General features: G+C 34.7%; 1 protein-coding gene across 4 annotated transcripts in view; it reads left to right on the top strand.

The window, feature by feature from the left end:
- Positions 1–14,463, top strand: part of LOC149789856 (transcription initiation factor TFIID subunit 5-like) — a 227,465-nt gene that overhangs the window by 76,228 nt on the left and 136,774 nt on the right. For all 4 annotated transcript variants that reach the window (XM_089971839.1, XM_089971841.1, XM_089971838.1 and 1 more), the window contains exons 6-7: positions 10,409–10,527; positions 13,776–13,853. In XM_089971839.1, coding sequence (XP_089827965.1) covers positions 10,409–10,527; positions 13,776–13,853 — 197 coding nt within the window. The remainder of the gene's footprint in view (positions 1–10,408; positions 10,528–13,775; positions 13,854–14,463) is intronic.

Genomic DNA, 14,463 nt, shown 5'->3' with positions numbered 1-14,463 from the left:
AAGTCTAAAATCTGGACACAAAATCAGATTCTGACCACAGGCAAATTTTGGGTTAAAAAAGTCAGGTCCAAAAAATGAAGTTTTTCTATCTGTATTTTGTAGTGCAACAAGATATTCCAGATTATTTGGTACCATTGTGGAGCTACATCTGTCTTCCTTTCTATAATACCACCCATTTTAGTGTATCATGCATGACCATGACGCTACAGAGCTCGGTAGTAGGCTACTACCTCCTGCCCCTTAAAGTCGTCGCTAGGGGTTATTGTCATTTTCGCCTGAAAATCGAGTAGGAGACACATTTTGAAAGCTATTTCTGAATAGATCCGAAAACACCAAATCCCAGGTGATCTTTCAATAACATACTGCCTAGTTGTATTAGAAACATTGTTTTTCATTGGCTATTTGGCTCGCACATGAGCAGAAGGGTAAAAGTTGGACTTCTTTTTTTTTTTCCTAAACAGAGCCATTATTTTTGTATTGAGACCAATCTTTATTCCAAATGCCCATCTTATCCTACTTTTTGCAAAGGTTCACCTGTCTGTTTGCAGTTCACACCAGTTTGCCTTAGATCTCAGACCAAAAAGTCTAAAATCCGGACACAAAATCGGATTTTGACCACAGGCGAATTTTGAGTTAAAAAAAGTTGGGTCCAAAAAACGAGGGTTTTTTATCTGTATTTTGTAGTGCAACTAGATATTCCAGATTATTTGGTACCATTGTGGAGCTACATCTGTCTTCCTTTCTATAATACCAAACATTTTAGTGTATCATGCATGACCATGACGCTACAGAGCTCTGCAGTAGGCTACTACCTCCTGCCATGTTAACTCGTCGCTAGGGGTTAATGTGTTAATGAGTCTTTTTCAAAGGCAAATACAAAATATAGACAAGACAAACAAATAAAACAGAAAAGCCGTTGTGTTTGCAATACTTTACGTGGCTGTTTCTACAAGAATTAAACCTTTAAATTGATTATGTTTCAGCTAGTTTATTTATTTGCTGAGGATGCTGGAAAATAATTTTTATAGACCTAGAAATCAATGAGTCATAACGACATCAGGCATTTCATGTAAATTTAAAGGTTTAATTGTTGTAGAAACTGCCATGTGTGAGTGTGGTTTGGAATTTTTACATAGCTTTAACAATTTTTCAGTCATATCGCTACGATGTCTGCAGTGTGGTAGTTTATAGTGATGTCTAGCACTGGTGCATCATGCCACATACATTTAGCATGATGTCCCACCCAGTCACATTATTCTGACACCAGGCTGACCAGTCATAATACTAACCTTTTAATGCTGAGCACCAAGTGATGCAGCTGTTAGTACCAGTTTTGTAAGTCTTTGGTTTGACTCAGCCAGCATCCGAGGCAGACACTCTAACCACCAGGCCACCGGAGTGGTGGAAACAGCCATTTAAAGTATTGCAAACAGTGGTTTTTCTGTTTGTTGTCAGTTTATTGCATTTATCTTGATCAGTATCTGACACACATGATCCCCTGCTGGATCCAGTGCACTTCACAGGTCTGTTTTTGCCATATGATTTGTATTCTTTATACATTAATATATATATTACAGATGGTGCTGCATGAATAATAACATTGACTGGAGATTTCCACTAAACACTTATTACATTAATAAGTAATTGATCCTAAATTGAAGTCATGCTGAATCAATCAATTTATAGATGTTGGAAATTTACAAAAGCACTTATTATATTTAGATGGTATTTGCTTAGAAATAGCTTGTCATATGGTACAGAATTTAGGTTTATAGAATTTGTGTTACGTCTCAGAGTTTTCCATAGGTTTCATAGTTATTATAAGTTACTCACGTTATCTTATTTTTAAACACTAGATATTGGGCAATTTATTTCCATGTGAATGGGGATAGTACTTCTCATGGGTGTTGTGTAAAACTTAAGCGAAAGATGTATCTCACAAATAGGATCTTTGTCCTACAGTTTTTGCAACATCATAAAAAACATATGGCTGATGTTGTGATGTTGCTGACATCAAAGAACCAATCTTCCTTACTGTTTTGAACATTAAAATCAGCATATGAAAAATGTAGTACAATTTAATATAAACTATGTCACTTCATTCCATTTCTTTTATTCTTAGAGATGAGTCATTACCAGTTGTTTTAGTAGAAAAGTGGTAAAACTTGCTCTTCATCACTTGATGGATTTGCGACTGGGGTACATGCTACATCACAGGTATCTAATAATACCCATAAGAGGATGTTATTCTCATACTGAGTGCTCATGGAAACTATTTTTAAAGAAATAGGAACTCACCCTCAGTCAGATATAAACAGTGCTATTTAAACTTGAAATCTAACAACTCAGTACATAAAAATGAATGCAAACAGACAGATCATCTGATAAACAGAGCATGGAAAACTCTAAAGATGTTGGAAATCATTTGCAGCATTTAGACTTCTTCAGTATGAATTTATAGAAAAATGGCATGTGAATGGAAATTTATAACTATTTACGATCTTTTCTAAGCAAAACTTTAATACATAAACAGTTGTTTACACAGATGCAGATGTCATAAAAAAGTATGCATGCTTCCCTTTTATCTACCATCAACAATATGCTTTGTATGATGTCAGGTTATCATAAATGGGTAATAAATAGATGTCATAAAACAAACACTGTTTTTATGTAGACAGTGTTAGCTGTCTTTCCATGTGCCACCAGTATTTCATATGAATCAAAGACATATCATTCTGACACCAAACTGATTTACAAAGTTCTGAAAACTGTCAGAAATTTTGTTGCTGTCTTTTTACAAATTATATATTGAATTAGGTCATGGAAATACCCACTACAACACAACTGTTGGGGTCCTCAAAGAGCCAACATGTTATATAACATCATACATTATCCAGACAAGTCATTTAACTGAAGAAAATGTATTTCATTTGAGGGGCCCCGAGTGGTCTAAAGCGCTTACCGTTCCGGATCACTGTCATCTCACCTCTTTCTGCGTGGGTTCGAGTCCAAGGCTTGGCTAGCATGGGTACATGGGAAAGCCTGTCAGTAGCTTCTTGTGGGTTGGTGGTTCTTCCCTGGGTTTTCCAGGGTTCTTCCTCCACCAGTTATACTGGCTGCCATGTATAGCCTATCTTGTGCTGAAAAATGGCGTTAAACCCTAGAACAACAACAACATTTTATTTGAATCCACTTAGTGACACCAGATCTATAGGCTCAGTTTTGATGCATGTGAAAGGAGAAATACTTGCTACAGTGACACACTTATTTCAACAATGACATTATTTGGTGCACAGGTATGTATGATGACTGACTGAGTATACACTGGTGGTCTGTTTTTTCCTCTTAAGTGAGTAGGTAAATTAGGCTATAAGTAAAAAATCTTTTGTTTGCTGTAACCGGACTAACTCACTAAAATCCTCTCGACCCCCAGTTTTTTTGCACATGGTATGAAGTATAAAATGAAATAAATGCCAACTGCATTTTTATAATTCAGTTCATGCTTTAAACCTAGCCTGATCCTCATTATACAAGTGTTTTATTGAATAGTAACTAACTGAAGCATAACAATGCAAAGTGCCTACTGATAGTCAGCCCATGGTCTAATTGTTCCTTAATGAAAATGGTACTGCTTTGACATCCTGGACCAAAATGGCCATCACAGTGGCCATCTTGAACATTTTGTTATCGCTGCTTCTCATGAATAGAAAATAAAGTTGACATATGGTTTTCACTGCAAGACTTCATATGACATCTAGTTGTTCTTTAATGAAAACTGCATCCATTTTAGATGCCACATCAGCAACAATCTCATTTGAGACAAACTAGAAAGCATAAGAAATCTTTTAGTGAAAGCCATGTTGGATATCTGAGAGGTGCCATGCTAACCATCTCAAAAATCTTATGACTGGAAATTCTTATCAAAGTGGGTTTCACAAGATGAATTTTTATGATGTCTAGTTGGTTGTACATGAAAATTTGTCAATCTTACATTCAATATGTCAGCCATGCATAGGGTTTCACCAGAAGGTGTCTTATAATGTCTGCAGTAGTTGGTCCAGACTTAAAATGATGCAGAGCTTACATACAGTTTGGCTGCGGTGTTATCATCTTGAAATTCTTGTTATAACTACTTCATTGGAATGGCATTGAGTCTTCACCAAAAGACTGAAAATGCTATCTAGTAATAAAAGAAATGGTACAAATCATACAACCAGTAGAGCCACAACAACAGCCAGCTTGAAAATCTTGTTACAACAAATCCTCAATAACTTGCTGGGTCCAAAACCATTGACTGCAGTATAAGCGAGGGTGCGAGTTACTGAGAGACCTATAAAAAGCTAATAAAGGGAGGGAAGTCAATGGAGGGATGTAAAGATACATGATGGTGCAGACAGGTTACATTGTGGAATACTGGTTGTAAGATCATGTTGAAATTCACTGTGAATAAATATCTCTTTGTAGTGGTGTAGCTTATTTTTCCTAAACTACATTTAATTTCAGTATAAACTATATAAAAATATCTTTAAAAACATTCCACATGGTTTCCATGACACTTGACATGTGTACCACTAAACACATTGTGTATTGTGTCACTGTTTTTGTGTTGAATTGGATACATTCTAATTGTATTGTTTGTTCAAAATGAAAGATATTATTTTGTTCGAAAAAGATCAACATTAATTTAGAGAAATGTTGAAACTTGTGCTCTTTTTTATTTTTTTTATTCTCCTGTCACTAGATGATCCATCTTGATCTAGTTGATTTAGTTACAGTAGAATGTGGAAAATGTAAATTAGCAAAGGTGGTTAATCATTACTAAACATGAATTTAATGGGTCTGAAAAATTAATTAGAAAAACACACAAATGAGAACATGGTTGCATTTGAGGTTCACGACACAAATTACAAATATTACTTGCTGTGTGAACCAGGTCTACATAGCATCATTCAGTATTGTATTGTTTGCTGTCCATGGCCATTTGAATCCAACATCAGAATCAGCATCATGCAAATAATTCTGACATTTCAGTTTATCCATGAGCCAGTCTCTGACAACTCCACTATTTTGAGTTCACTAAAATCTTTTGATTTCACTTCACCATTGATAGCCCTATCTTTTCACTAAATAGTATGCCTTTCACTTGATTCCTATACTCGCCATGATCACATTTACAAATGATTATGATATATTACTAATCTGTGTATGTGTGTGTGTATATATATATATATATATATATATATATATATATATATATATATATATATACATACATACACACACACACACACATTTTAATGATGTTAAGTACATAACATTTGAAACCATGTTCGATTGGTGAAAAAAAATGGTTTGATTTTGAGGCATGATAGTGATCACAAGAGCTTATGCAGATAGATTTGAATGCCTTTGAACTCTTTTATTGTACCTCCCTTAATTTGATACAAAAGACGTACTTAACATGATAAAACAGCACATAGCTCTTTTAATTGATTTTTACAATGCATCAAGCTTTCCTCCAAGTTATAGATCAAAACACAGCTATCAATTCAGTTCTTACAGAAGTGCGTCCTTGTATTGATATGACAGTTGACATGTTTTAACAGAAAAGTACATGCCATGATTATGCTGTTTACATTAAAAGATAATTAAAAGATCAAAACATGAATTTTTTCTCAAGATATATTTAATTAGTGTTTATTTCTTTCAGTGTTGTCACCTGTTATCATTTACCAAAATTTTTCATTTATCACTATTTCATCTGGTATTATTATGTATGGTGTATTTTAAAAATATTTTCTAATAAAATATAAGAAAGTACATATTGAAACTTGTGAATTTCAAAATTTTGATTCCCACTTTTTTGCACTAACCACCATTTTTGATGATCAGATAAATGAGTGATACATCTTGATTTCATTTACCAATTCTGATTGTGATTTCCTTCGCATTCAGCACATAGGGGCCAATTTTTTATATTTTCTTTTTAAAAAATGGGATCCACATCTGATACTAGGGGTGAAACGATTCATCAATATATGGATGCATCAGTACTTTTGCTGTAACAATACACATATTGATAGAAGAGATGGAGAACTGATACAAAATGGTATTTACCATATGCAAGTCATTTTAGTCTTCAGCAGTCATGAATAATTATTATTAGTTTACCTTGTTATTCTTTAAATTTAGAATTCATCAGAAACAATTTGCAGCATCAGGCAAACCTGTTTATTAGTAAGGACAAAAAGACTATTGAGAATACTCGCTTGCCGACTACAAATGAACACAAAGTGACATGGTTTGTAATCTGCTCCCTCCTGCACCCTGCTGTTTATCTTAAGCAAGCAGCATACTATAGTATCATTTATTTTTGTTGGGCTCAGTTTTCGACGTTTCTTTAAAAAAAAAAGGCATTTTCGTGGGTACCTAATTTCATGGTTTTACCTCTGCAAATACCAAAAATAAAGAATTCAAAAAGAATAAAACTATGCCGACACAAGCGGCAGTCACTTTAATGTTTTAAACAATGCTACCATATGTATGAGCACAAATCAAAGACTTCGCAACTTCAATACTTAACCGTTTTTTCCACCAAGTGAACAACATCAATCAAAAATGATGCAGCCAACAACACTAAAACAATACTTCCATCTATATGAACAGAAATAAAACACTAGGCCAATTGGTTATTAAAGTACATATGAATGATCTATTACTTAAACCACCGTCCATCAAGTTGCACCATCACTACTTTCTGAAGAACATGGCATTAACACAGTGGCTTGAGAGTGGTTAAATTCAGCTTTGACCCCCCCCCCCCCACGCTGAATGGGTAATTGCAGCTCACTGAGTGAAAGATATGACCTAATTTTCATTGATTTTAAGAAAGCTGGACTTGTTTAATTTCAGCAATTTGGGGATTATTTACCTGAGAAGCATTTGTGAGTACCATGAGACTTGATTGACATGATGTTGATATAGTGGCTTTGTTAAAAAAAATCCGTGAAGTGCGAGCTTTAATACTCTACTGTAATTAGTGTATAAACTTAGTGTTTCATTAATAATAGTGTTTCAAGAAATAGTTATAGTATTTTACATGATTGTTGTTCTTTTGGATTAAAAATGCATTGATAAAATGAAATGTGCTTTCAGAAGGATTTGAATGTTTCAACAACAGTTGTACTCGAATGAATGATTGATTTGAATAAGTATTAAATTCAGTTTTCATATATTGTTATTTTGTATTATTTTTTCTTGTGTTTTCAGTATTACTATTGTGTTAATACTTATGCTTTTTTTCTATTTTCTCTCTATCCTTAATATCATCACATAACGATTTAAGGCAGTGAGTGTAAAATTACAGCAATCTGATACCTTATCGAACGTGTACATTGAAACAATATAAAATGATTTGTAATTCTTGTTTCAAAAGGTTAAAATAAAAAATAAAAACTTGTAAAAGCTAATATTTAATTACCAGATTACAATATTGACCTTGATTTCTCAAATAAGTATCTGTGTTCATCTCTTGGAATGAAACACTGTAAGAAAATGGGGGGGGGGGAGCATCATCCTATGTGGCTCATTTTTCATTGGGGATTTCAATTCGTGGTATGGAACAACAACGAAAACCACGTAAATTGGTCCCCCACGAAAATTGATGATACTGCAGTACATTTCAAACATGTTCCATGTGTCTAATTAAGTACTTTACTCTTCATTTAATAACAACTTTTACACGAAGTTTCTACGTTGAATTGTATCTTCTCTTCAGTCGATTTGAAAACTACACTACCATTTTGTAGCATGATGAAATATGCTGTATTCAACTCTCATTGGGGGCCCTGTGTGGCCGAGTGGTCTAAAGCGCTCTCCGTTATGGATCACTGCCATCTCACCTCTGTCTGCGTGGGTTCGAGTCTAGGATTCGACCAATGTGGCTATGTGAGAAAGCTTGCCAGTAGCTTCTCGTGGGTCAGTGGTTCTTCCTGGGATTTTCTCAGGTTCTTCCTCCACCATTAATGCTGGCCGCCATACATAGCCTATCGTGTGCTGAAAAATGGCGTTAAACCCAACAACAACAACTCTCATTGGTGGTTATTACTCGGAAGGAAGGAAGGAAGAAATTTGAATTTAAGTGATGTGATCTCACTAGGAGCATGTATCACTGGCTTTTTAATTGCTCCTGGGGGAAGGAAGGAGAGCCAAATCCCCCAGGCTTTTATGTGTTCACAGAACACTTATTAATTAGGCCGTCAGATCGAGGTACTATTGAGCTCCTAGTGATCTGAGTGTAGGACCTTATTGAGTGGGATTGGACCCAACACACACTCATGTTTTCATTTGCTATGTTTGCGACGAGTGGGATTGGACCCAGCATACGTTCGCTTATACTGCTTGTTAGGGCGTGCACTGCATGTATGGTATTTGGTGTCTTGGTAGTGGTAGTGGAGGAATGGTTTAGGCTCGGGAGGCGTTTCCATGGTACAGGTCAGTAGTGCTTTCAGACTCCAGGGTATGTGCAGTCTAAACGTCGTCTTGCATAATTTTGAATAAAACTCTGCTGTTTTTTGATAGTCGGTTAGATTTAGAGTTAGAAACCTAGGTTGACAGTGATGGTTATTATGTTGCCACCTTGTGTGGTTATTACCACCTTGTGTGGTTATTGCTCGTTCTGGTCCATGTTAAACAATAACCATGAATCAAAAATTAATGTAGCTTATTCCCTGTATGACTTACAGGAAATATTGGCAAAGCAGCATAGAAACTTCATGCACAAGTAATTAAATAATATGTAAAGTACTTACAAGAGATGCTGTTTGATTGCATGTACTGTGCAAAATTTGTACGAATTCGCACATTTGGAGAAGAGTTTATGCACAAGAACTCCAGAAGATTAGTTGAAAGTCCAGCATTTGAAAATGCTCTACAAAATATACCAATTTTATATCACCGTTCTAGTTGTGGCATCTGTTTTTCGGGTAGGCAACTGTTTACACAGCTGGGTTCTTCAAGTATGACATGAGTGGTTGTTAAACTAAATTTGATTGGCTCATTGTGCCCAGGAATAAGCATTATGGCATAGTTTGAACCTTCCATGAAGGAAGTTTTACAAATGCTTCTTTAAAATACGGGCTACCTAGTAAACCCAAATTGGATGATTCCTGGCATGGTTTATTACATTTTCATTCGACAAATACTGGCTGATGATAGTGATGATGACAGTAATTTTTAAAGTTATGAAGTATGTCAGATTAATGGAGATGGGAAACTGTTAATGGAGATACCACTGAGTGATTGTGAGCCTGAAAGTTGTGTTAAATACGAGTCGGATGTACATGTTAACAGATCATATAGTACAAAACCATATAGCCATATCAGGGTTAAGATAAACTAAATAAATAAGGATGAAAAATTAAAAAAATTAAACTAAGAAGTAAAGATATTTATTTGAATACTTCTATCTGCATGAGCAGACTATCACTTTGATGGACTAATAACCCTAACACAGCATTATGGAAAAGATAAGAAATCTGGCATAGTAGTCAGTTAACTTCAGATTTAAAAAAGTATGTTTATATTAGTGAAAATCCTTTTTTTTAGAGAAGATGTAACCAAAAGATAATATCTGTGAACTCAAAATGAATTATTTTTACTGTTTTGAGATAACATCATATTGGCTTCCAAGTTTAAGTGGACATGAAACGGTAACAAGATATTTTCAAAGCGTTCATGCAGTGTAAAACAATGGGCCCTGTGGCTAAAGTGAATTAAATGGTACCACCATTAAATGGCCTAAAACGGTGAAGAAAACCAACAGGTAGTCTGTTTGAAAGTATTATTGTTATCTTGTCATTGATGAGGATTGCATATAAATATATGATAAATATATGTCTCTCTGTAATCTGCATACTGGAAATACAACCACTATGTCAGCCTACATTAAAGGGAACCACCTACCTTCCAAAGACTGAGAGACCATCAATTTCATATGTATAGATAGTATGATATTGCATGCTGTGTGTCCTGTATCATATTGATACATGTCACAGGTGTATTGTTTCACATTTACCACATACAGTGTTATAAGTGGGTTTGCAAGTTATCAGAATATATTGTTATCAAGGGAACAGAATATATCACTCAAGAATATCAGAGATTGCTTTTACATGGGATATTCAGTGCCCTTGAGAAAGTAGTTTTACATGTGTATGGCATTTGAGCAAATATTGTAATATGCACACACAAACCTGCTGAGATTCTTTCATCAGGTTGCCTATGTTTTAGTGGAACAGCCAATTAAATCTGTCTTTATATCTTTGTTCTGTAAGTAAATGTGAAATGTTTTTGTGCAGCTTAAGAGACATTGCAGTGCATGCATTGATTTTCATGTTGTACTTTTCAGATCCAGTAAATTTGTTATAAAAATGTCCAGAGACTCCTACACACATTTAAAACGTCACCTACAGGAGAAGCAACTGAATCTACTGCTGAATATCATACAAGAACATCTTTTCATTGATGGTAATTCTTTTAAGCTAATTGTTTTCTTACCTGGTTTAAATAATGTAAGAATGAATAAGATTAGAGAAAATGATCACCATCCTTTTTTTCTATACTGTGTACATTTATATCTTCTCAGTTAACCTTCGATTATTATTGCTTCAACTAGTTTCTTCATGTACACGTTATGATTTTTAGAGTAAATATAACTAAGTAAAAACATAAATCAAGGCTATTGAACATTTTTTTCTAAATTTAAGTTCAGTCATCAGTTTCTATTTAGGAAAATACAGAATAATTATAATTAGCTTTTCATATGTCACTATAGAACTGTTTTGCACCATAATATGAGAATATGACATCAAATTAGTTTCTCAGTCTAAATTGGGTTTTTACTATCATTGTTTTAGTTTTAAGGTGCTTGGTTTTGTGACATTTTCATTCAAGAATTAATGTGCAGCAGAGATGCTGCCAGGTTGCACAAATGCAGGAATTGCACAAAATTTGTATGAATTCATTTACTTGGAGAGCAATGATGCATGAGAACTACCACAGATTAGTTTAAAGTTACACGTATAAAAATATACTATGTGCAGTATACAACATTATTTAATTGTTAACCCTTAGAGTGCTTATCATGGCATAAGTCACTCTGCCGGTAGAGGGTACATAGCACTTGTCATGACATGTCTCTTTACAGGTAGGCAACTGTTTACACGTAAGAGTTCTTAGATTTGACATAAATGGTTGTTAAATTATATTTGCTTGCCAAATTGGGCCTAGAACAAGCATTCTGTCAAACAATTTAATCTTGCATAAAGGAAGTTTTACAAATGTATGTTTAAAATATGAGCTACCTAGGACACCGAAATGGCTGATTCCAGATGTGGTTTATCTTCAGTTGACAATTTCATTCAGCAAATAATTGCTGATGATAGAGATGTTTAAAGTTATTAAATATATCATATTATTGGAGCTAGAAAAGAGTTAATGAAGTTACCAGTGGGTTATTTTGAACCTGAAAATGATGTTGAATAAGAGTCCGATGTACATTCTGGATGGACAAAAGCAGCATGCAGGCCAACTCCTGTTTCACTGGTGTTAAAAATGTTGAAAAGGCAGAATAAAGAACCTAATTAAAATATGTTTTAAAAGTAGAGGGGAATTTTCATTTCTTTTCTAAAACATTTTATCTCTGCTGGATTTTGTTCAGAAAGTACTATAGCCCTATAAGGTAAGTAAATTGAATAACTATTAGAATCTAAATTGAAGTTATAAGGTAAAAATATTTATTTGATTAAAATATCTGTCTTAGAAAGTACACTATAGCAGTGATGGACTTGAAACCCAAATGTTTCTATGGCATAATAGTCAGCAAAGCACTGATTTAAGAAAGCGAATCTTTGGTGGACATAACCATATTTATAGGCTTTGGAAAATTGTACATAACAACCATAAAGAACAGTTCCCAACTTGTTCAAGCTGACAAAGATATGACTCTTTAGATAGTGTACTGTGCAAGGGGATTCTCAGCGCAGAACAGTATTGATGAACAGATAAGGCACATATAGATTTTAGAAACAATCAACAGATTAATGCCTGTACAAGTTATAAAACTACATGTGACATGTTTGAAGATTTTTAATTTCAGTAGATCTCTGACAGTGGCGCAAGAAGAAAGAGAGATGGATATTGAAGTGTTAAGAAAATATTGAACTGTTGGCTGTTTCCTCCTCCAGCTCCTTTTTTATACTCCCCCTGTATTTTTGTGACAAGGGTGGAGGAGATCCCCTGTTTAGATAAAATCCTGGCAGCATCTCTGTTGCAGTTTGAATCATCAATGTGTGACAGTGAACAGTTTCTGTTAGGAATTGTCCAACTGACTTTTGTTGTCTCGAGGTAGGAAGCTACAGTATCAGGCATAGTGGCTAACTTCAAAGAAAGAATGCCACTTCTCAGCCAGTGCCTGGTAAAGCATGTTTACTTGTGGAAAAAGTGATGACAGAGAGTAATTTTGCTCATTGAAATCACTTTGTTCATGACATGAATGATGCAGGACTGTGTGTAAATTTCCACATCTATATATGCTAACAGATACATGTGCATGTAATCAGTCAACAGAAATGTATCTGCTGTATTCTCTGTCATGGACGCTTTTGGGAAGATACCCAAGAAATTTTAAACCTTTTTTTTGTGACACTATTTGCGTTCATCTTTTTGTATCCCGTAGTAGGCCACTGATAAATAAAACAAGAAATGTTACACCTGTTGAGTTGTACTGGTAGAGGTATAAATATTAATACCTGCCATTGTCAGGTTTACAGCATCGAGGTTCCCCCATCTGTTTGTTTAGTGTGTTGACTCACAGTGAATACAATAGAATCATTGAGGGCTGCCATTAAACCCATTATGGCTGTGATAAAATTGGTGGCAGTCAACCACTAGATTGAATGGATTTCCACCAGACTGCATGGACAGCCACTACCTGTAGTGGGCACTTGATTCACCCACCCCACCCATATCCACCAGACTGAGTGGACAATCCATAATCCATAATGTGTGTACTGTATTACATGATGATTGATACATATTACACTATAATTATACCACAGATATAATTTTGAAACCACTATAGCCCATAATATATTCATGTACCCTCAGTTTTGAATTAGTGGTACATGTACTGCCCTATGTGAATGCAGGAATTTTACCAAATTTGATAGACTCAATCCATAAAGGATTTTAAGTATTGGAGAAATGATATTGCTATCCCAACAAACATTAAGATTTTTAAAAAAATAGGTGAACCTTGAAACAGTTTTTATAATGTGTAATCATCAGAATTGGAAAAGGTTTCTTCATTCTACCAATGCAGATTTCTTGGCCAACTGCTCTTGCATTTGACTGTTATTCAGATGTCTGATGAGTGATGTTGGATCTCTTGCTATGCATGGTTTTTAATAACTGTTTGAAAACATTGTACCTATATGTGGAATATGTAGTTAAAATTGGAGCATATATATTTTATAGAAGTAGTCTGTGAAATAGATATTTTTGGACCTTGATGAGAGCTTAGGAGAGTGAAAAATCTGTCTGTTTCTCTGAATGGAATACAGCAGTGTTACCTGTTCCATACCATCTTTATCATATATGCAGATGAGTAAAGATTGTGACAGAATTTATACCTTCATATATGCCTTACCTTTTTTCAGAAGTGTTGTATGTGTTTTATGCAGTGTACATCTTGAGAACTTGAAAATGTGTTTCAGTATTTGATGGAGTGCCCAGGACCAAGCAGCAAATAGATTCTACAGCAGGGGGACTTTTAGGAGAGGCAACCAGAGAAGGTGAGTTTTTTTCCCAGGATATAAATTGCTATCTTATGTTGTCACTGGCTTAAACTCGAGGGAAAGAAATTGTTCAGTTCTAACAGTGTTTATAATCTTAGTTGATAAAATTACAGCTCATCTTGAAAGCTGATGTAGATGAAATGTAATTGATGTCATTCTTGCTTGAACTTTACACTTTTTAGCATGAGATATGTTGACACCCTCTATCTGTCCATCCATCTTTTACAGTATCTTCACCTGAATTGTTGGATGGATAATTGTTGAATATGCCAGCAATTTTCCTTTGTAGTAACCATTTGCAAGAAGGGTTTTCAGTTTTGACTCCCACTCTTAGAAATACACAAATATATACAAATGTTTTAATTACAATTGCATTTTCAGATAAAAACCAGTAGTACATACTTGTAGCAGTTGGTTATCAGTCATGGGATATCCCAAATTTCATTATATCAGATTGTGTATGATTTGTTTATGTATAGTTCAGAGATTGTTTCTTTGTTGGACAATCATAATAGTTTTGCTGCTTAAAATATTTCAGAGGTAACAGGGTCTAGTTTACTCATTTCTTTGTGGGGCAATCCATGGCAATCAGTAGATGTGTAAATTG

The sequence above is a fragment of the Sinohyriopsis cumingii genome, chromosome 10 (genome assembly GCF_028554795.1).
Source record: "Sinohyriopsis cumingii isolate HCF-2022 chromosome 10, ASM2855479v2, whole genome shotgun sequence".
In the NCBI taxonomy this organism is placed as follows: Eukaryota; Metazoa; Mollusca; class Bivalvia; order Unionida; family Unionidae; genus Sinohyriopsis; species Sinohyriopsis cumingii.
The sequence above is the reverse complement of the archived record's forward strand: the minus strand, read 5'-3'. Positions and strand labels throughout refer to the sequence as shown.